The 21,944-nt window shown below is 45.0% G+C and overlaps 1 protein-coding gene across 1 annotated transcript in view; it reads right to left on the bottom strand.

Moving 5' to 3' along the window:
* Nucleotides 1–281: 281 nt before the first annotated feature.
* GFOD1 (Gfo/Idh/MocA-like oxidoreductase domain containing 1) overlaps nucleotides 282–21,944 on the bottom strand; it is a 341,259-nt gene continuing 319,596 nt past the window's right edge. The window contains exon 2 of the mRNA XM_078687606.1: nucleotides 282–1,766. Coding sequence (XP_078543732.1) covers nucleotides 847–1,766 — 920 coding nt within the window. The 3' untranslated portion in view covers nucleotides 282–846. The remainder of the gene's footprint in view (nucleotides 1,767–21,944) is intronic.

The raw sequence follows: 21,944 nt of genomic DNA, 5'->3' as shown, positions 1-21,944 counted from the left end.
GAACAAGAAGTGTACCCCCATGGCTGTGGATAAATCAAATTATGAAATCTAGGTTAGGATTCCTCTTTATGTTGACATTGTTACCTTTTTAGTTTCAAGTAACAAATTGGAGCAAATACTAATATTAAATCTTCTTGAAGAAGAAAAATGATACTTCAGACAGACCTCTATTGTTCCATTTAAAGAGAGAAATCAGCTGTAATACAACAATATACGTATCTAAGAGGGGATCTCTTTCAATAAGCATGTAATAAGAATCAGCACACTTTCACAACTTGACCAATAATTTAATAACACCAAGACTTTTTATTGTTTCTTTATTCCATAACTATCCCATGAAATGGCAATGTGCAGCCTACCAGGATAGTAGAGTTAAGTCTTCAGAACGTACGGTTACTGTTGGCATTTGTGGCTACTGAGGTTTCGAAAGACATCACAGATAACTGATGAATGAGATAGGTAGTCCAGGGGAAATAAATATTATCAGGGCACATAGACTCCTTGTATAGCCAGAGGAGAGGTTGGCTTATTTGGCCTGTAAAGAGTCTCATTTGTAATGGGACCTATTCTTCTAATGTAAGTCAACTTCACAGCTGTCGGGTTGGTACAGGAAGTTGTAAAGGCTTCCTTTCCATGCACAGTAAATGCAGTTCTACTAAAACAGTCAACGAGATGGAAGAAATGGATCCACTACCTATCTTTCTATTTAGCTATTTGTTGGAATAACCAGATAATACTGCAAGCAGATCGACAGAGATTCCTCTGAATGTTGTTGTTTCAAATTACATTGGGTTTCCTAAGACAAACAGTCCTTTTCAAGAGAACCACACTTCCATGCTACCCTGGTTAGCAATACAGTGACATACGACTCCTGCGCATTGCTTCGCTGATTAGGTAGGCTGGACTCAACTCTGGCTCCTCTGTCATGATTACAATGTTCTGCCATTCCCCAGTTTGATTTGACTTTTTTATTGTGTCCACCACACATAAGGCATACAGGCAGTCATCAAATGTGGCCGCCATTGTGAGAGGCCTGCCATCCCAAGTTCGCCTGTCGTCCTGGTCATGAAATGCTTGACGGACGGCTTGCACCATTTTGATTGTTCCACGCAGGTAAGGGGATGGGATATCACTGAAAGCCTTCTCAGGCAAGAGGGAGTTGCTAACTGGTGTAGAGTCTTTGAGAAGCAGTTCCCTCTCGCTAGAACTGTTCCGCTGCCCATACAGGTCAGTGCCAATTACATTCAATCTTCCTAAAGAACCAACCACAATTATATCTTGCTTAAAATCACCCGGGACGTTAAAGTTGAGAGTCACAGTACAACACACACCACCTTCTAGAACCATTTGAAATGTGCAAAAGTCATCACTGGTGATTTGGCGTATTCCTTTAATGTAATCTGTCTGCTTCACAAAGGTCTTGAGAAGCCCATGAACCTTCACTGCTTTTTGGCTGGTCAGGAAGGTCAAAAGATCAATGATGTAACTGCCCACCGAATGCAGGCCTCCGCCACCCATCAGGTCGTCACAACTCCAGTTATACTTTTTACCCAGGAGGCTTCCACTGTGGACTTGGACCTCACAGACCAGCAGCTCGCCCACATAACCCTCTTGAATCAGTTGTTTCATCTTCACAAAGGCAGGCAAGAAGCGGAGGACATTTCCCATGATGCTCATGAGTTTTGGGTAGTAGTGAGCCGCTGACATCATCCTGAAAGCATCCAGTGGAGTAGCAGTTCGGTCACAGATCACATTTTTTCCAATGCCTGAAACAAAAAGAGAAATAAATGTAAATATGAGTGTCAACATAGTGACATAGTTCATACCAATATTCACCTCCCAACAATTCCTTTGTAGCTATGTATCTTTATTTGTAGCGGGAGTAAGAGATCTATAAAGCAGTTAACAGTATTTCATGTTGGATTTTTCTCTTTCTTTCCTTTGTAATAAACAAACATATTCAGGTCCTAAGAAGAATGTCTTGTTTTAAAATGAGATTAAAGATTATTGTGGAATAAACAAGGGATCTGAATGAAGATTGCATTCTAAAAGTGCAATCAGGATTGCATTCTAAAAGTGCTATATTTTTTAGCACTCCACTGTAAACATGTTATGATGCAAAAGAAATTGAATGCTGATGTAAATGGGGGTGGTGGATCTGAAAATGTATCTACCTAGCACACAGAAGTGGGAGAGCTGCAAAGATTTCTATCTATAGGGTGACACACCCCACCCCTTCTTTACAAGTTCATGGATAAAAGGGTCACCACAGCCAGAAGGATAGTATGCTAGTATTACCTAGATGATATTGGTTTTGCTACACAATAAAGTCTTGAAGCCCTGTCAGCTCACCACCACAGAAACTCAAGAGCACCTTCTCTAACAAGCCAATGCTGTCCGAAATCAAGACAACATGTAAACAGTCTTAAATGTGCCACTGCTAATATAGAGCAGAGGGTCTTCACAATGTAAATTATCTTGTGCATACTTTGCCCACGCATGGCTCGGGAGGCAATTATAATTATGTATGTGCCATGCTAATTGTCTACCTATTTTTCCAACAGTTACAAAAAGCGTCAGTAAAGTAAATCGCATCCCCCACCCCCCTTTTATGTCCCTAAAAATGCATGATTGGTGCACAATCCTTGATACCTCGGTCATGCTGACAAGAAAAGATACATAAATGTAGCGATGCGCCTTGAAAAGAAACAGTGATAGATAAAAAAAAAAGGTCCAGTTTATTTGTCCAGTTTTCTTTTTTTCTTCTTTATTTTGTATTCCAAACCGCTTTTATATTTTCATCTTTCATATTCCAATTGTTACAGCCTCACCCAACATGTTTTGCCCAGAACAGTAGAACAGTGAACTTCATCAGGGCATCCCAGTTTTAATGGCTAGGATCCATTGAACATTCCAAAGGCATCAAATTCCAACCTCTCTGTCTTTCAAATCCCAAAATTGGATGGTTCAATGGGTAATTTTGAAGTGCATGTTTTATGCCTAAAACCTCATATACAGGATTAAGCCAACCCCATCGTGGACATCTGGATTTGTGTCCTACATCTGAAAAGACACTCCGCATGATTGGCCTAATCCTATACAAGAGGTTTTAGGCATAAAATAAGCAATTCGAAATTACCGACTGAAGATTCCAATTCTGAAGAAGTTCACAGTTGTGGAAGAAACGCGTTGGCTGAGGCTATAACAGTTGGAATACGAAAGATTAAAAATGTAAAGTGTTTTGGAATACAAAATAAAGAAGAAACAAAGAAAACTAGACAATTGAACTGGAATTTATTTAATCTACTTATTTTGACATACTTTTTAACTGAAATTTTTCTCACACAATGTACAAAGAGGTGACCAGTAAAGAAAAAATAACAGGGAAACTCTACACAAGCATAAAGAGGCGCAATTCTACAAAAAAGAAAAATCTACAAACTGTATTAACAAATACCATGGGCCCTTTTTGTGTAAACGCATTTCCCCACAGACACAGAATGGGTAAAACACTTTGATTCATTAAGCCCACTGTTATTCCATCTCTGTGGAATGGGGAAATGATGTTTTCCTGTAAACCCTGAGGGCCAACCTCCATGAAGTTAATTAATCCTACTTCTGGTTTAAAAGAAACAAATGTTTATTTAGATTTATAATAAAAGTACAAAGGTGCAGATACGAATCATAAACCCAGATATTCCAATTGTATTAGCCCATAGTTTATGATTGCTTGTAATGAAACAATCACCACACATTTAAGAATTATTTTAAACATAAGTAAATGGAAACTTTAACAGACTGCTCAGACAAATCCAAAAGCCCTTCTTTTAAAAACAAGAGAGAGAAACACTAGAGGCAAATCTAACCTCCTTTTGGAAATCTCGAAGACCAAAGCGTAAAACACAATCTAAAGGCATAAGTGTGCACTTTGCAACCAACAATAGAAATACAATGCAAGAGGTTTGATGTATTGAGAAATCAGATAGCAGATAGGTGACATAAAGAAACAGTGCTTGAAAGAACAAATTTAAGGAAAGGTTACAAATAAGGGAATGAATAGCAAGAATGAAGGGAGAATAAATGACCATATGAATGAAGCAGGAAGGAAAAATCTAGTTTCTTTATGAGCACTGTAAAAACACCACCCCCCTGATTTTGTATGGGGCAAAAAAAGAGTACACAGATAATCACTGATTTTGTTACACATTTTAAAAACTTTTAAAAAACATTTTAAAAAGCTCACGAGATTTCACAAGAAATAGAAAAGGAAAATAGAAAAGCCTACTTATACTGCCTAATCCTCTAACACTCAAATGAGACATCTCTGCTAGGTTTTGCCCACCATCCAGTAATGTGCCAGCCCATACAACAGCCATCACAAACTGAATACGCATGGAATAACTGAAGAGATCTACCACAAACTGCTGGGCACTCGGAAGACTCTAATCTAGTCCACTACTGCAGGTCCCAACTAGATAAATACTATGACCACTTCTTTACAAATCACAATGACAAACAGATATGGGGTCATGGTAACAAAGTCCATCCCAGCATGTCTCCCCACCACTACTCTCTCCAACCATGGCTTCTCAGGACCATACACTTTAAACATGATCTCAGGCTGGATAACTCAGTGCAGTAACCAGCTAAATGTACTTTGTTCATATGAAATACCATGAAGGGGCCTATAGAGCTGGTCAAAAGGGCCAGCTTACTGAAAACCTTACTATGTCCATCTGTGTCCCACAACTCTGAATCCATCACACTGTGAAGCACTGTGTCCCCTAACATGATACGCACATCTCGGTGGTCATCATGGATGACGTGGAAACATTTCCCACATAGGATCAAAATATAAAGACAGCATCCTTCCAACCACATGCACTACACAGAGTAGCTTGCTGCCCTTGTAGAAAAGTGTTTTATTGCCTCAAATAGGGGTAGTGGGCGCTAGGTAACTGTTGCAGTACAATACTATACATAATTATGCACTAAATACAGTAAATATTGGGGCAGTAAATAAAGGTAAAGCCACACTGCTAGTTCAGTAAACTATTCCATTAATCCTGTGATCTAGCAGTGAATATGGACACGCACCTTCTGCTGTTGTACAGTTCCGGTAGGCCTCCTCTGTAGTGGTAATCTACACTTCCATTAATCCCTAGCAGTAACACTCTATCCATACTGATTTAAGACTGAAATCTGTTAGGGTACTTATGGCTGAAATGCTTATGTTGGGCAGTGATTAAGTATGCCTATTTGCTGGATCAATCATTACAAGCAAAGCTATTTTGTGGCAATAAATAAATGAGTAAAAGAAAGAATTATAGGCAAGGTCTGATGGAGTAGGATTAACTAGCATAACTGTGCTGAAGGCAATATTTACAGGTATGCAGCAAGGGGGTTCCCTATGTGACGTTTTGGGACAACAATCCTAGGTATAAATGTGATAATGGAAAGAGAAACTTAAATAAAATTGTGGGAGTAAATTTTAATATACGGAAGCAGCCACGCCTGCTACACGGGCATGTAGCTAGCTGGGTTCCAGCCTCAGACTTGGGTTCACAGCATCTCACAGTTTAAGGCCCTGAACTCAAAGGGTTCTATCCATGGCCGCCTTAACAGCATTATAGGCCCCTGGGCAAAGCAGTGCACTGGGCCCTGCCTACACAACCACTCACAGGAATAAAAATGTTTAACCGAAAATTGTTGTTAAATTCTGGTCTGCACAGGGAACCTATGCTTGTGGGGACTCTGGGCAACTGCCCAGCATCCCCATGCGTTAGGACGCCACTGGTTCTGTTGCAGTATTTGATCTGTATGAATGATGTTTGGGTAATTCAGAGTGCAAGATACTTTTATAAGTGTAGTGGAATGTCAATAGCAGTCTGTGGGGTACAGGGGAGTTAGGCTCCGGGGGACTGGATGCAGGGTTGAATTGGGATTGAAAATCTCTCCGGGAATGCTAAAAAACTGTGGCCCACAGTTGAATTTTGCCTTTCTGCAAAACACTGCTTTGCCGAAGTTTTATAAAAAAGAAGGGGGGGGGGTCTCTGACAGAGCCATGTTTTCTTAAATTTACTGAGATAAACAAAAAATGTACGGATTAGTTCACACTGGTGAAACACACCTGAAAACATGTGAGGTCGCTTCTGCTCAGGCCCCCTAGCCCCGCACAGTATGTATACTTTAAAGGGCCTACCCAGTGAGAGAAAGGGAGTTACACCTCTGCCCGCTGATAAAAGGGAGGTAACGGATGCCCATCTGCCTCTAGAAATGCTACTCAGGCAGACACTGGGCCGCTGGCGGCATCCAAACAACACAGACACCATCCATATCAGCCCCCCAGCCTGCCCAAAAAAGCAGCCCACAGCTGCAACTCGGATACCGGTCCCTGGGCCATTGCCCGAGTGCCTGCCTTACCAATCCGACCCTAATTAGAGGTCACTCAACCTCTCTAGACATAGGCCACTCCTCTAGGAGGTGCTGAGGGGGTGAGAGGTAGCCTAGGAGAAGGACATAGGGTCAGAAAGACTTGAGGCAAGAAGGGAGGAGGATTATGGTGACGCGAGCGAAGCCACTCCACAAGAGTGCTTGTTGAGCAGCTGGAAGAAAATAAAGAAAGCACCCCCTCACCCATCCAGGTCCATGTAGTCCTTGGGATCTGTGGTTCTGGATCAGAACCCAACACTGCCCTTTTATATGGTGCAGAGGACTATAATCTTGATCCTGGCATCTACTAGAGGTCAGTGTGGAGCTGTCATGGCTGGCTTTCGGTGGCTGAACCTCTTCAGGTTGAGCCAGAGTCTGGTTCGCTGGTTTTAGAGCATTTTTATCCTGACAAATAGCTGTTTTTTTATCCTTAACAATGCCATTTATAAATATCCCTCACAGTAGTGATGTGTGTATGAGCGTCATTGCCTGTCGCCTGGGTGCCAATTACTATCTCTGGTCTGCACTTGGCAATCCTGTCACTGCGAGTGTCATAGCGAGTGGCTGCAATAGGTACTACCGCTATAAGAGCTGTAGTACCTGCAGGCTGCAGTAGTTAACACTCCTCGACACCCTCCCACCTCCAAGACCTTCACCAACAAATGGGAAGCTGCTGAGGAACAACAGGAGGGGCAACAGATCATCCGTGAGACGTCGCTGCCGGTCCAATGGTGGATTATATATCACTCCTGCTACTACGCCCTCATTTTGGAGAATGGAATCCAATGCGCAGCATATGTATTAAACTGGTCCCCGTGCCGAAGCCATAGCTCAGAGGGAGATTTTACTGTTGTGCATTGTTGTTATGGAATATGATAAATTTTCAAAAGTGAAGTGACTCATCTGATACGCCATGTAGAGCTCGTAGAAGAGTAAGCACTCTTTAGAGCAGGGATCTCCAACCCATTTTGTAATAAGAGCTACTTATGTCCAATGGAAATCATCCCAAGCTACTAATATTAGTGATGTAATATTGACAGCAGTGATCACATCAGTGTATGAGGCAGAGCTTCCAGCACTAATGTAAAAAACACTCCTTAAAGAATTTGTGATGACAGTACATGGGTAATACATAAAAGCCATAGCTGCAATCCCCCTGGCACTAAGGTAATAATATGAATAATAAACCTCCCAAACTCAATAATAGCTTTAACAACATTTTGAAAACGCAACCATTTCTTGCCAAACAGCAGCGTTATGAGTTCTGAAAACAGAGACATTTTCATCTTGAGAACATGCTTTTAAATTTTAGTATGCATATAATAATTCAGCGAATCAAAAGCCTATATATAAGTAGATTGGGCTGAACACATGAGAGCTACTCACAGACTGCTGCTAGCTCACGAGCTACTGGTTGGAGACACCTGCTTTAGAGAGTACACTTGCAAGTACAGAATTGCCTTTATTTTTTTAGAGAAGTTCCAGAGTCCACCACTTGGGGGCAAACTCTTCCAGGAAGTAGAGCCCCGGGAAACAGCCCAGTCAGGACGCGCACGCACGGCAGTGTTCCATACTGGTCGAAATATTGTACGCTTCTAAAAAAACAGACTAAATCTCTAAAGCCGCCGTACTATCGTCGTCTTCTCTTGTCCTTAATAATACCAACTGATTTTTTAAGGAGCCAGAAACAACAAACGCTTTCAAAAATATCTAAATAAACTGTCTAACCACAAGGTAAGATGCACGCTTTAAACCTGTCGAAACACTGTTTTGATGATTGTAATGTTCAACAATCACCTGTCACTGCAGATGTAAGTGCCTATTTCCTTCATGTAAACTGCGGGCCTATTTCTCTCACAACAAGCACAGCCTGAAAAACCGTTATTTTCGCCATCCCTAAACATTGTTCACATTTTTTAAAATTGACACAAGCATCGTTCTACGTTAAAATGTCCTGCAGACTGCAATGAAGAGAAGAAACCCCCAATCGCATTCCTTCACTCAGTCTTGGCGCCTGGCAATATTCTGCTTGCAATGAAATAATAATAAAACACTGTTATTAAAGTCATCACACAGCTGCTGCATATATAGATAATCAATAGTTGGCCTACATCCATGGCTACTGGTAACATGTAGAAATGGAGCCAAGTTATGCGGAAGAGTTGACTAAATTATGCATCCAGTAAAGGCAAATGATGCAGTATACATTGACACATTCTGTGGTAGTACTATTTCGTTATTGTGTTATTTTACACACATATGAACACTGTACTGCCTGTTTTGTCTCTTTAAAACCAGTTTAACGCCTGAACTTAGCAGTCAGCAACTTAAAGGTGACCGGCTATCCTCAGCATAGTGTCTGTCCCTGGGCAGCATCACACGTGGCGCTTTTTAGGTCTCGCCTGTCGATGCGCATGCGCATCGAGCTTGCGAGCCTATTGCGGCTCAAACAACGTTTAACTACGAAGCAAGGAATCGTGGCGATTCCTTGCAGTGCCCGTGACTTTTAAGCTCAATGCGCATGTGCATTGAGCTTAAAAGCGCGTGCACAGCCGCCCGCATTCCTCCGACACCTTTGAAGTGAAGCTTAGCTTCACTTCAAAGGCCCGGCTTCTTCACACCCACATGCCGCTCTCGCTCTCCCCGCTCCGCTCCGCCCCCTCCCCTGCCCGGCCGGCTTCTTCACACCCACATGCCGCTCTCGCTCTCCCCGCTCCGCCCCCTCCCCTGCCCGGCCCGGCTTCTTTACACCCACATGCCGCTCTCGCTCTCCCCGCTCCGCCCCCTCCCCTGCCCGCCGTGTGACCTCGGCTTACACTCACCCCTCCTTTCTCCCCTTTAGGCTGCTTTCGGATGCTTTGTTCGCAGCTTGTCATTTACTTTTGCATTGTGGGCGTATTATGATTCCTCATCAACATTCACTTGGATGAGTCAGAACATATTGGCCCTCAATATGGTAAACTTGAGCAATTATTGATTTAGCTGATCCAGTCCTTTTTCTGTTTGATTGTTTAACAGCACCACACCCATAATCTTTACTGTCCTAAATAGTCAGAAATCGTCAAGTAGAAGTGGGAGAAGGTCTGGTCTCAGTGGCGCAAATACAGAGGGAGTTGAGGTGCCTAAAAGTGTGTATTAAATGTATGGATGTATAATCGATCTTGCCTGTTTCATATACATCTAAAGTTGCCGCTCTGGCCATAAACTCTTGTAGCCGACCCTAGGGTCGCTCTTGGGGGTCGATGAATGTACTTGACATCCAACAAATGTTACACAAATTGACAACTGTATTGCATGCATGATTAACAATGAAAAGTATGTATTCAACTTGAGCTTGTTTTAATAAAAAAGATTTTGGGATTAAAGATCTTGCCCTAGCTTCTTGTATGCATGGTGGGGAAAGCTGTGATGAGTCCGGGGAACTAATGTGCATACTGGACCATGCAGTTTTGTTTTCCACCTTTAAAATGATTCTAATGTTTTAGGAGAGGACGCTTTGCAGTCTGGGACTAGTAGTTTCAGGTTTTACCATTACAAATAAGGCCATATACATCTCGCTAGGCAATCTCCTGTTCTTAAAGCATGGTGATGGTGCCATTGCACAGTTAAAAGTACAAAATAACAATAGCACGTTGCAGGGCTCCACTTAGTAGTTATTGAGCCGACTTCACTATTGGGGGTAACTGAATAACGAGAGAAAGCTGGGCGGATTTAAGCATCGTAGTTCATCCAGTCAAAGACAGATGACCCGCGTCGTATATAACCGCCTCAGCCCGCCTTAACTATATTTTGTTTCAAACTGTAATTTATATTCTAGACCGGCCTGACTTGTAGGTCCTGATTAATGTAAAACCTGAAACTACATGTCCCACAATGCTTGTGCGTTGCTGAGACTAGAAGGCAGTGTCACATGGATGCATTTGGGCAAATCCTAGTAATTCCGTCGTTAATCTGCTTCAGCGCCACGATCCGGAAATAATGCGCTGCATTAATACAAATGCAGTGAGCAGTGTTAGCTTTTCTCGGCTCCTTTCCCCTCCCCCAGGTGCATATCCCACATTCCTGCAAAACAAAAGTTGCTATAGTTTCTAAAATCAACAGGCACCCTAAGTGTGTGTTCCCGTGCGTCCATGTAAATGTGTGATGGTATTGTAAATATGCAAAATATAGCTTTAGCAAATTATTACCTGCTTTATGTTCCTATTTAGAACAAAAATTCCTTTTTTATGTGAAAATAAATTCAGTTTTAGCAAACTAAAAGTGTTTGGAAGGTTAGTCTTGGTGTTTATGTATTCAAGGCTTTACAGCGACTCACTGGCACACGGCGCTGCTTGCAGTTAAGTTACTCTCCCGTATATCTTCCCCAAACACCTACCGCCCCTCACGGCTTGTTATTTAAGAGTAAGATTGTTCGTAATTGTGCCACTACACCCATTTTGTGAAAAAAAAACTCACTCCCTTACATAAAGAACAAAATGCTGCGCTGCAGGAAATAACTGATTACACTGATTACACGCCCAAAAGGACATTAAGCTGTCAACAGATATACAATCCAGAGCGAAACATAATACGAAAATAAACCGCAAAGCAAAATACGGGCTTTCCTACTCCGCTTACCCAGGCTCTTCCTAGGTGGCTTCCCCCTTTCATTTCACTGCGTTTCCATAGGCCTTTTTCAAATTTTTTCCTCTGGCTGTTTTCTCTCCCATCCCCCCCACTTTCTGTCGCTCCACACCCGTTTCCAAATATAATGTCCTGCTCCAACTGCTAATCCAGGAGGTGCCTGCCCCCCGCAGCTCTCCAGTTTGCGCTTCAAGTCTGGGATCCAGTGTAGATCGATTCATAGAGCAGGACAGCCAGGGAAGTAATGCTGCCAGCAGCTACTTTTACCTACCTCACTTGGCCCTGCTGCCTCCTACCTATCTGCTCTACGTTCTATCTCAGGGGTCAACAGTGGACACTGCCAACACTCTAACAGCTGCCATTAATACATAAACAGTGAACAGTACCATCACAGCACTAACTAGGAGTGGCGTGCTACTGTAACCGCACAGCTGTGTCTACCGCAGTGATAACACACTAATAATGGGCACTAACAACACTACACGTTCACTGACAGCTGCCATTCCATATTGGGCGCAAGTATCCGCTTGCTTACTGTAATATGTTCTCTTAGCCTGGCATATTTCTTTGTGACCCGAGCTGGGTTGCTGCAGGTTGGCGTCTGCACTTTCCCCCAAATAGTTCCCATATGTACAATTAATAACACTCACCCTCACTCACCCTCAAACCCTCACCCACACTCACCCTCACCCTCACTCACCCTCACTCACCCTCAACCCCTCACCCTCAACCCCTCACCCTCAACCCCTCACCCTCACTCACCCTCAACCCCTCACCCTCACTCACCCTCACTCACCCTCACCCACCCTCACCCACCCTCACCCTCACCCTCACTCACCCTCAACCCCTCACCCTCACTCACCCTCAACCCCTCACCCTCACTCACCCTCAACCCCTCACCCTCACTCACCCTCAACCCCTCACTCACAACACATATTGTGTTACAATAGGTGTCACATTTGCGAAAGATAAAACTATCTAGAGATGTAGCATAACGACCAGAGCTGCCATATAAGTCACATAAATACAAAACATGTTGCATTCCAAATGCTATAGGTGTCACATTCGCAAAAGTTATAACTATTGGCATTGTAAATGACAAAGCCATCAATTTAGCAATTTTTAACGACCAGAGCTGCCATATAAGTCACATAAATACAAAACATGTTGCATTCCAAATGCTATAGGTGTCACATTCGCAAAAGTTATAACTATTGGCATTGTAAATGACAAAGCCATCAATTTAGCAATTTTAACAACGAAAAAATAAATAAATTGTCATTTACAAGACCAATAACTACAACTTTTCTAATGCGAAACCTATTGCATTCCAACCCCACTCACCCACGCAACGTCACTCACACACGCAACGCCACTCTCACACGCAACGCCACTCTCACACGCAAAGCCACTCTCACACGCAACGCCACTCTCACACGCCACTCATCCACGCAACGCCACTCATCCACGCAACGCCACTCATCCACGCAACGCCACTCATCCATTTGCAAAACGAAAAAAGTTAAACTCTTCTATTGCGAGACCTATTGCATTTTCAATGCTTGTTCTAAAGTAGATTTTGATCCGTTTGAGATAGCACCCTTTTTTTGGTGGAAATGTGCAAAGTGCACAAAAAATTTTGGTTTATGTGGCAAGCACGGGAAATCCATCTGCTGCACCAAAATCACATAGTTCCAGTGTCTCTTCTTAAGCCGACTGTAGAAGCGGACCTCAATTAAATGATTTTATGTTAAGGTGACCAGGCGTCCAGGTTTTCACCCGCTGTCCCGACAGATTTCGGCATATTTGGCTCATGTCGCGTTTTTTTTTTTAGAGAGGATTCAACTGAACACAGTAAGAGGCACTTTTTTTTAGGTGTTACAAAGCAGGGCTAATTAACAGTAAGTTATAAGTAATTACTTTTATTTGCAGGCATGATGCACACAATGGTAGTCTCATTCATGCATCCTGCATACATGTGCACACATGTGTGAACGTGTGTTCACGTGTAACCAGCCCAGTGCCACTTACACTAGCTGTGCCGCAGTGGTCTTATCTTAAAACGCAGACACTAGTGTTAAACACGCTTAATCCAATTACCATAAAATTACTGTGAATGAGACTCAGCTAGTGAAAAAGCTGATTTATTCTTGAGCTAGTCTTTGTGATCCCTTTAAATAATTCGTCTAGATCCTCATCTCCTCCAAATATTCATGTGTTAACTGGTTTGACAGACAACAGCCCCCTCATACAACCTGGGATGACTTTATTGTTCCTCTAGTATCATTATCAGAACAAATGTCTTTTTTAAAATAATAATCAGAATATTTTATTGTATCAAACATATCATGTATATGGGATTATATGTGTTTAATCTTTTTTTATCAATATAATTAAATTTTTATATATCAGTACAGTTCATTGTGTTTCTGTTGGTGTATATCTTGTTTTTTGAATAGCCAGTTCTTGTTTTGTATTTCTGCCTTGGCTTATACCTTTGCATTGAACTACTTTCCCTGACCCAGGAATTGTATCCTAACCAGGGGGTCCTTGTTATACTACATAATTAACTGGTTTGACCACAGCATTACTGCTCTGGATGAGCTCTGGTTTAGGATGCCCAAAGTTGGCCATATAGGTCTTTATGGTATGCGGTTCACCAGGGGGTCTTGGTGTATATCATCTGCATCAACTTGCGTCAGTAGTCTTACACTACCTGTAGTTATAACTGCCAATGGGTGTTCCTTTCGCGTGTCTGCTTTCTCTCCTGCAACTGCATCAACACTCTCCAAAACAACCATTCTTAGGAAACAACTCTTCATGTTGGCTGCCTGAGACTGGAGCACAGGCTGCTCCAATGATACACTGTATGTAGGGTTGTGTTATCCTCCTCCACATCAAGGTCAAATCACGTTACTGTTTCTTTGCCTTTAGTTGCTTATAAACAGCATAGCCACTTCTACACAACTTCTGCCCCAAGGTTCCTGGGTTTCATAAAGGTGTGACCCTAATCAGGTTACTTTTTAGGCCTCGCGCCTGTGTTGCACTGCGCAGCAGTGCACGCGCAGCGCAAGACCTTTAGTGAGTGAAAAATGGGGTATTACCATTGACCTAGGAATCACACACACTCGTGCGTGTGTGATTCCTTTTGTGCTACCCCATTGGCCTTTGCTTGCGTCTTTTTATAAAAAACTGCAAGCAATTCGCCAAAGGCGGGCGTGTTGCTCCGCCCACGGCCTATTGGTATCGATTATGCACTTGGTGCGCGTAATAGACAACAATAGGCTGTGTGGTTTCAATTATCGTGCCCAGACTCGGGCGCGATAATTGAAAGCACGTCTCCTATGGCGCGCGCGCACCACTTGCGGGATTGTTCATTTTCCCAGGGCCCTCCTCCTTCCTCAGCCAATGCTCGCTTTTATTTCCCAACTGAAACACACTGAACGTTTTCATCCAAAACACCGACTCCAGCAGCAGAGGCATGTGGGAGCCCTGGAAGAGACGCCTTACAACGGAATAGCCTCCTGCCGCAGGCAACTTTACATCGGCCACCACGTTTTTTGACAGCACAATCACCGTTTTGTGGATTATACGTTAAAAGGAAACAATATTTTGCAAATTCAGGCGTAAACAAAAGGCGGACAAAATGACAGAAGAGAGCTCGGATATTCCCAATATTGCTGGGTAAGGTTTCCATTTTTTTTCAGCCGGTGTAGATGGGGGGGGGGGGGGGAGGTCACCTGGACAAGAAGCTGTGCCAGGCTAGGGAAGTTCCCTCTGCTTCGCTAGGCTAAAATGCATACATGCACCACAGGTTGGGACCGCAGGGAAGGTGGGGGCGCGTTATAGGCTGCTGCTGTTTTTGCCGCTTGGGATTTGTTGGGAGGATTACAGGGATTTGCTTTTCAAGGCGTAAAAAAGGGGGAGGGGTGTCAGTACCTCACTACCAAGTCCAAGAGGGGGAGGGTTGAGTAACTTAATGTTTACACGAGCAGCCAATGGTCAAGCAGAGAGGAGGTGCGCTTGAATTTACCTGCCACCATCAAGGCCTTCCAATCAGATTATTTTATGGACCCAAACATAGCAATGCTCCAATTTCCATTGATTTTTTTTCACAAACGGGTATTTTAATGGACAATCTAGGTGTTAAATGTCAGAGAGGTATATTTTTTTTTAATTAGAGAGCTTGTCCTACTTCCACTTTAGCACCTCCTGCCCTAGTCCTTACAATAGGGAGGCGATCCCGCATCACTAATGTACGGACTGGGACGAGAAGGACCTTAATTGGGGTAATAAAGATTACCTGTAAATAACGACACATTAATGCTCATTGCCCAGCACTATTAACACGTATGTGCAGCACTTGCATGCTTTCTAGGGAGCATTCTGGCACCTACTGTCTCGTGTTTATAAAGTAGAAAAGCAAATCAACTTGTAGCTGAATCTGATGAAAAACATAGGATGGTGTGAGTCTTCCCCAGGCGGAACTTGGAGCATCTTGAGATCTGTGGTATAGCTTGGCTGTCAAGTGGCCACATGTCACGCCTAACACTTTAACTTTGCACTGCCTTTTAACCCCTTCCACGCTCATGACGAGCTGGGCTCGTCATGCAGTAGCCTCCTCGCACGCTCATGACGAGCCCAGCTCGTCATGAATAATGGTGTTCATGATTTCCCAGCACAGGGGGAAAATCCCCATAGCATTCAAGGTGTTAAAGCTGTTAGCACATTGCTATATGGGAGTTGTAGTGCGTACATAGTATAAGACCAAACAGATTAACAGACCCGTTAGCTCAGGTGAACGTAACCATGACTACAACTACCAGAATACACTGATTTAATCAACACATATCCAGGACTGGAAATGAGCTGTCTGAGTGACATGGAGTTATATGAAAAACCTTGCAGTATATGTTGAGCTTTAATTGGCAGGAAGTATTATTGGTCCGAGCTTAGGGCTGTGCGACAATGACATGAAACTCACAGCCTCCTGTGACTTGAGCTTTGTAGGTATTTCTTTGAAAATGACAAAAACGTGCTGATTGGAATTTATTCATTTCAACCACTGATAATAACTCTGACTGCATTGTAGGCCATTATTTTTGGTCCATGTGCCACCCCAGACAGCAATCAATTGTATGCAGATGAGCCCTAATCCCGTTACACTGTGAAAAGGGATGCCTAAACTGCTGCTTAGAGTAATTACCAATGACCACGATAAATTTGAGAACTTCATCCATCACTTTTGGTGGTTTCTAGGTGAGGTTTCCTTGAAAAGCCCCAAACCTCTCTTTTAATGGCAAAAAACAAAAGTTTGTTAGTGACCACTGTGCTGGTGATACTGTTAAGAGATGTCTTCTACCCATGTCATGAGGATGAGTGTCAGCCAGTCCTTGTTATCCTGCCGACATCACATAGCATCAATAGCCTTGTTATAAGTATAGCTCACAGATGCCACCATGCTTACTGTAGTTTGCAAAAAAAAAAGCTAGGCGTGGCTGAAATTCAACCTGTTGTCCTGGACCTGTTGGCAGGTATGGCTTTGTGACTGCTTCTGCCTGCTTTTCTTTGCAGGCTGGTCGACTGGGGGATGCCATATATAGTAAGATGTTGTCAGTATATAAGGAAATGGATCCTCCCATCCCTCCGTCCACTTGAGCCCGCGTATCATTGGATCCCTCCTTATCCAGCACGCCAATGGCTCCAGTACTAGAGCAAACAGAAGGGGAGACAACGCACAGTCTTGTCTTGTCCTGCGACCTAGAGGAAAGTCAGCAGAGTCTTGTCCATTTACCACCACATGTGCCAGAGGCTGTGCGTAAAGGAGTTGGATCCAGGAGCAAAATTTGGGTCCGAAGGTATGGTTGGAGCCTAGCGGCCAGTGCCTTTGCTAATATTTTGGCTTCTGCATTCAGCAGCGAGATTGGCCGGCAATATGAGCATTCCTGTGGGGGTTTACCAGGTTTTGAAATTGTTACGATTGTCGCTGTGCGCTTATCTCTGGGAAGTGTTACTGCCTCAAGACTAGCTTTGTACATTTTGAGCAAGTGTGGCACGAGTTTACATGCTGCTTTTTTGTAGAGTTCGATGGGGATGCCATTGGGACCTAGAGCTATTCCCTGATTGGAGCCCACTTATGGCTAGTGTTAGTTCATCTGGTGTCAAGTCTGCCTCGAAAGCCTGAGCTTTGTGGGGTGCAAGTCTGGGTATTTGCATGTCTTTAAGAAATGTGAGATTCTCCTCTAGAGTGGCCATGGCTTTAGGAGTGTATATTGTCTAATAATGAAGTGCAAAAGTGTTTACTATCTCTTGCGGGTCTGTAATTGCCACCCCAGTGTCTGAGTTCAGTTGTGCTGCCCAGCGACCAGCTCGTTTCCTCTTGTCTAACCAAGCTAGAAGCTTGCCAGCCTTATCGCCAACTTCATAAATAGTGGATTGCATTTTGGTGAATTTGGCCTTAGCCTCCTCCCACATGTAGTCCCTTGTATTCCTGCTTTGCTAGGCTCAGCCTATGGTATGGTACCGTTAAGATCTGAGGAGTGTTTGACTTCAGCTTGGCTCACTGCCTGTTCAAGAGTCTGCACCTGCCGTACCTTACCACGTTTATGAGAGGTAATTAAGGATATTGCTTGGCTGCGCAAGAAAGCCTTATATGCCTCGCACAGGGTCATTGGGGAGGCTACTGAATGTTCATTTTCCATGAAGTATTGCCTCGTGGTATTGTGCAGGCCTTTCCATAAAGTGGGGTCCTTCAAAAAGCCAGGGTATATGGGATATATGCGACGCCGCCCCAGGAAGTGAGATGTGTATTTTATCATAAATGGGGAGTGTTCGGAGATACCTCTGGGGAGGTGTGAGACCTCTGACACTCTCTCCAAGCCAGACCAGAGTGTAAGGATATAATCTATCCTGGAAAGGCTATTGTGCGTGCCTGAGTGGAAGGTGTATTGTGGTTCCTGAGGGAAACGAAGGCGCCAAACGTCTATTAGACCAAAGGCGTCAAGGAATTCAGCCAGACGAAGGTGAGTCACACATTGTTCCCTAGGAGGTTGTCTGTCAAGCATAGCGTCGAGCATGGCATTGAAGTCGCCCCCTATGACCAATTCACCCTGCGGGAGTGTGAGCAGGAATTTACTAAGGACCGGGAGGGCTAGATTCTGCAGAGCAGGCGGGATATATACAGGAACTAAATTGTATGTTAGCCCTTCCCATTGACATGAGATAGCTATGAATTATCACTGATGATCCGTCCAGGACCCGTTTATAACGAGGGGGAAGTTTTTGCGGACAAGAATCCCAACTCCCCACGAACCTAAAGTGAATTCAGAGTGTGTTGCCATTATAAATCCCTACCTGTCCAAAGCCTTACAGTCCGAACCCCTTTCAGAAAATGCTTTAACTGCTTATAAAACTCGGTTGGAATAGCACCTGGTCCCACTGCTTTGCTATTTGCCAATTGCATAACAGCCATTACGACCTCTTCCTTAGTGATTATACTGTCTAATGCAGTTATTTGCTCCTCCGTGAGCCGGCTGAGTCTCAAGGTCTGCAAGTAAGAGTCTATCACTCCCTGTGTGGCAACACATTCTTCCCCTATATAAGCCCGAATAGAACTGCTGAAATACCGCTAGTATTTCAGGACCACTAGTAACCACCTGGCCAGTGGAATCCCTTATGCCCAAATCAAATTACTATTATTCTTTTCCTTCATTTGGAAAGCGTGGGAGTGGATTGTGATCCACCACAATCTGCGGGTTTCACCTAATAGCCACAGAAGACTATGACTGACAAAAGAGCATATCCAGCCAACTCTATCCTTTTGCAGGATAGAGTGAAATGTAAATCCAGGTTCATAACCCAGACAGACCCACCAGACGTCACCCAGGGCATGGGTACTACAGATCTGCTTAATAGCTGCCTGTGACTTAGCCATCCTTTCCTGAGCAGTTAATGGAAAAGCTGTTGAGTCCACCCCGGCTCTATAACAGATTAAAATTCCCCCCCTCCCCCCTCCATAGCCACAAACTGTGGAGTGATTTTCTTTTCTAGATTGAGGTTGGACTCTACTATCTCTACCACAGTTCCAACTGCTTAACATAAACCGCTGTACCGAACTTCAATTTTCTGTACAGCAAAAATCGTAAAAAATTCCCTCCTTATGCGAAAGCAGAAATGCTGCAACAGCTTGCTCCGAAGTATTCGTAAGAATGCATTCTCTCCATTTAACATTGACATTCAATTTCCACCATCCCTTACCTGGAACCCATCTCTCCCCTGGCTTCCTGCAAGTTGATTGGCTCCTAGGCTGCACCAGGGCCCATTGAAAACTCCTAGTTTTTTTGTCAGGTAAATTCAGGGTCACCCACACTTAATCTTCCTGCTTTTCTTTGTATTTCTGTTTACCGGGCCCTACAAGATCTCTGCGACATGCCATCCTTCACCTGCTCGGAGAACCCAAGCCACCTACATCCAGTTCTGCTTTTGCAAATTTAAACTGCTCACCTGTCTCCCTTTCCCTATAGCACAGGACTGTTTCGGTACACTGGCATCCCCTCTCCCCATAGCTCAGTACTACCATCCTCAAGACACCTCAAAAAACTCACCTCATTAATCAAGGAACTCACCAGGCGCCCAACGCCCATTGGGCTCAAAGGGCTTCAGCCCCACCCCCGTTGTGTGTGTCAGCCCGTCTGAGACAGCTTCCCGGGCACACACACAGCCGCGCCCGAGTACTTCACAGGTCTTGAACAGGCCATTTACATGCTAACGAGGCTTTGTTGTGTTTTCACCCCTTCTTAAGCCCCTGCATCTCCACTCTGCATATTGCTGGAAGAATCAGTCACCCCCACAAAAGTTTGGTAACCCCCCTCACTCGATACCCCCCGCCCCCCCCCCCCCGAAGTTTGGCTCTAGTTGCGACTCTGGAACTCACCACAGTGGCCTAGATGGCACCTCTTCCTGAGCCCCTTTCTCACTCATATATTTCTTTTAATTTAATGTAAAGATGTATGTCTGATAATACTTTTCTGTCTTCACCTCTCATACTCCCCTACTGCCTTCCACTAGGAAATAACACACAATGCTGACAGAGGTTTTTCCATACAAACAACAGTTCAGACGCCATCTAGTCCACCAAGACCACATCGTACAACAGCACACATTGAGAAAAACTCTGAACACACAACCAATATAACCGGAATATGCAGGTAACTGGCTGTTCAGGCATTAACACTTTTTACCAACAGTTACGTACCACGCCTACATTTGCCAGGCAGTCAGAACTCACCCCATCCGAAGAAATATGTAAGCAGTTTTACACAGACCTCCAACTCTGATCTGTGAAATGCGTGAAAAAAGCCATACCCTGAATAAATGAAAGGCACTGCAATGCCATCCTGATGGCAGACTGTGCACAATACAAATGCTAATCGCAGAGGCTGCTCCCGAAGGGAGCTCGAGAGCCGGCGCCATAACCAGCGCCATGCCCCCCCCCCCACAAACTAGTGGGGCGGCATTTTGGCGCGAAGAGGACAAAGAGGCCAAAAGAAGCCCCCTCCCCTTCCCCCCACGGCGGCTGCCGGAGCAGCGACGACACCCCCGGCCAATGGGGGGACAGGGTGGGGATACAAACCCCCCAATGGAAAGGGGGCCTCCCCGGGGGGGCGAAGGCGAGTTGGGGGGCACATAACCACAGCTCCCCCAGGCAAGCTCCTATCTTCACAGAGCGGGGGAGCAGCAACAACGGCGGAGCCCAATCTTGTAACTACAGGGCAGAAGCAAACTTGTACCTGGGACAATCCGGAATACGGGAGGCAAGGCTCTGTCAATGCTGCAGCAAGGAAGAAAACGTCCAGGTAGCCCTGTGCTCCCCGAGGGACTCGGATACCGGAATCGAGCCGTAGAAATCCCGGAGCGGGGGAGCACAAGCAAGCACAGGTGGCCTGGGAGAGGGACCTGACCTGGCCCCCAAAAGAGCACACGCCTGTCCGGCGCCTACAGCCTGAACGGCGGTGCCATGGAGGCCATCGACCAGACGAGGGAGGGGGACCTTAAGCGAGGAGTGGCGGGACTTTCGCCTCCCAAAGAAGCACACGAATGTCTGGTGCCTGCAGCCAGAACGGCGGTGCCATGGAAGAAGGATTAGAAGGAAGCTGCCCTGCCAGCACGCAAGTCGAATTCAACTGGGGCGGATCTCACACCACCAGGGGTCGAAGCGGCGAGGATGCCCCCGATTCCTCGTGGGCAGCGGAAGGCGAGGTAAGCAATGGCGCGGAACTAGGACCCCCCCCCCCCAAGGAGAAATGGGCAGCGAGGGGACAACAGAGATTTCCGACGGTAACGTGGGAAATAGGGGCAAATCTCGGGAGGGCGCAGCGAGCGGCTAGAGGCGCCCATAGATTACGAGGGTAGAGATCCCAGGGCTAACCAAGGGCATCGGGACACTGCTCACTTGCTCACCGCCGCTGCATGGCGACACTCAGGACCCCAGCGATTACCTGCCAACCCTGTTAGCTCCCCCCGGCAGCGCTCTGCGCTTTGGACGGTTCGTGCCCCGCACTGGTCCAAGCGTGTAGATTCAGCGTCCTGCCCTAAGAAACAAGGGATGCGATATTTTTTCGTTTTTAGATTTGCGAAGTTGACGTAGCACCGCCAACCTGTGGCCATTTAGAGTAGCATGGCGGATACTTCATCTGCTTCGAGGGAACCCTTAATTCGGAAGAACCCGAGGCCATGAAGTTGCCCCCACCTCCCTATCACGAAGAAGGGACAATGTAAGGCCAACCGCAGTATGCGCGCGCGGCAGTAAGGCCACGGCGGCCAGGAGGGGCTCTCTCATCAGTGTATATGCAATGGGGACTGCTCAATGGCTTAAATGTGCCGCTAGAGAG

This window comes from Lissotriton helveticus, chromosome 4_1 (assembly GCF_964261635.1).
Source record: "Lissotriton helveticus chromosome 4_1, aLisHel1.1, whole genome shotgun sequence".
NCBI lineage: Eukaryota > Metazoa > Chordata > Amphibia > Caudata > Salamandridae > Lissotriton > Lissotriton helveticus.
Note: the sequence above shows the minus strand (reverse complement) of the source record. Positions and strands in the feature narration are given on the sequence as shown.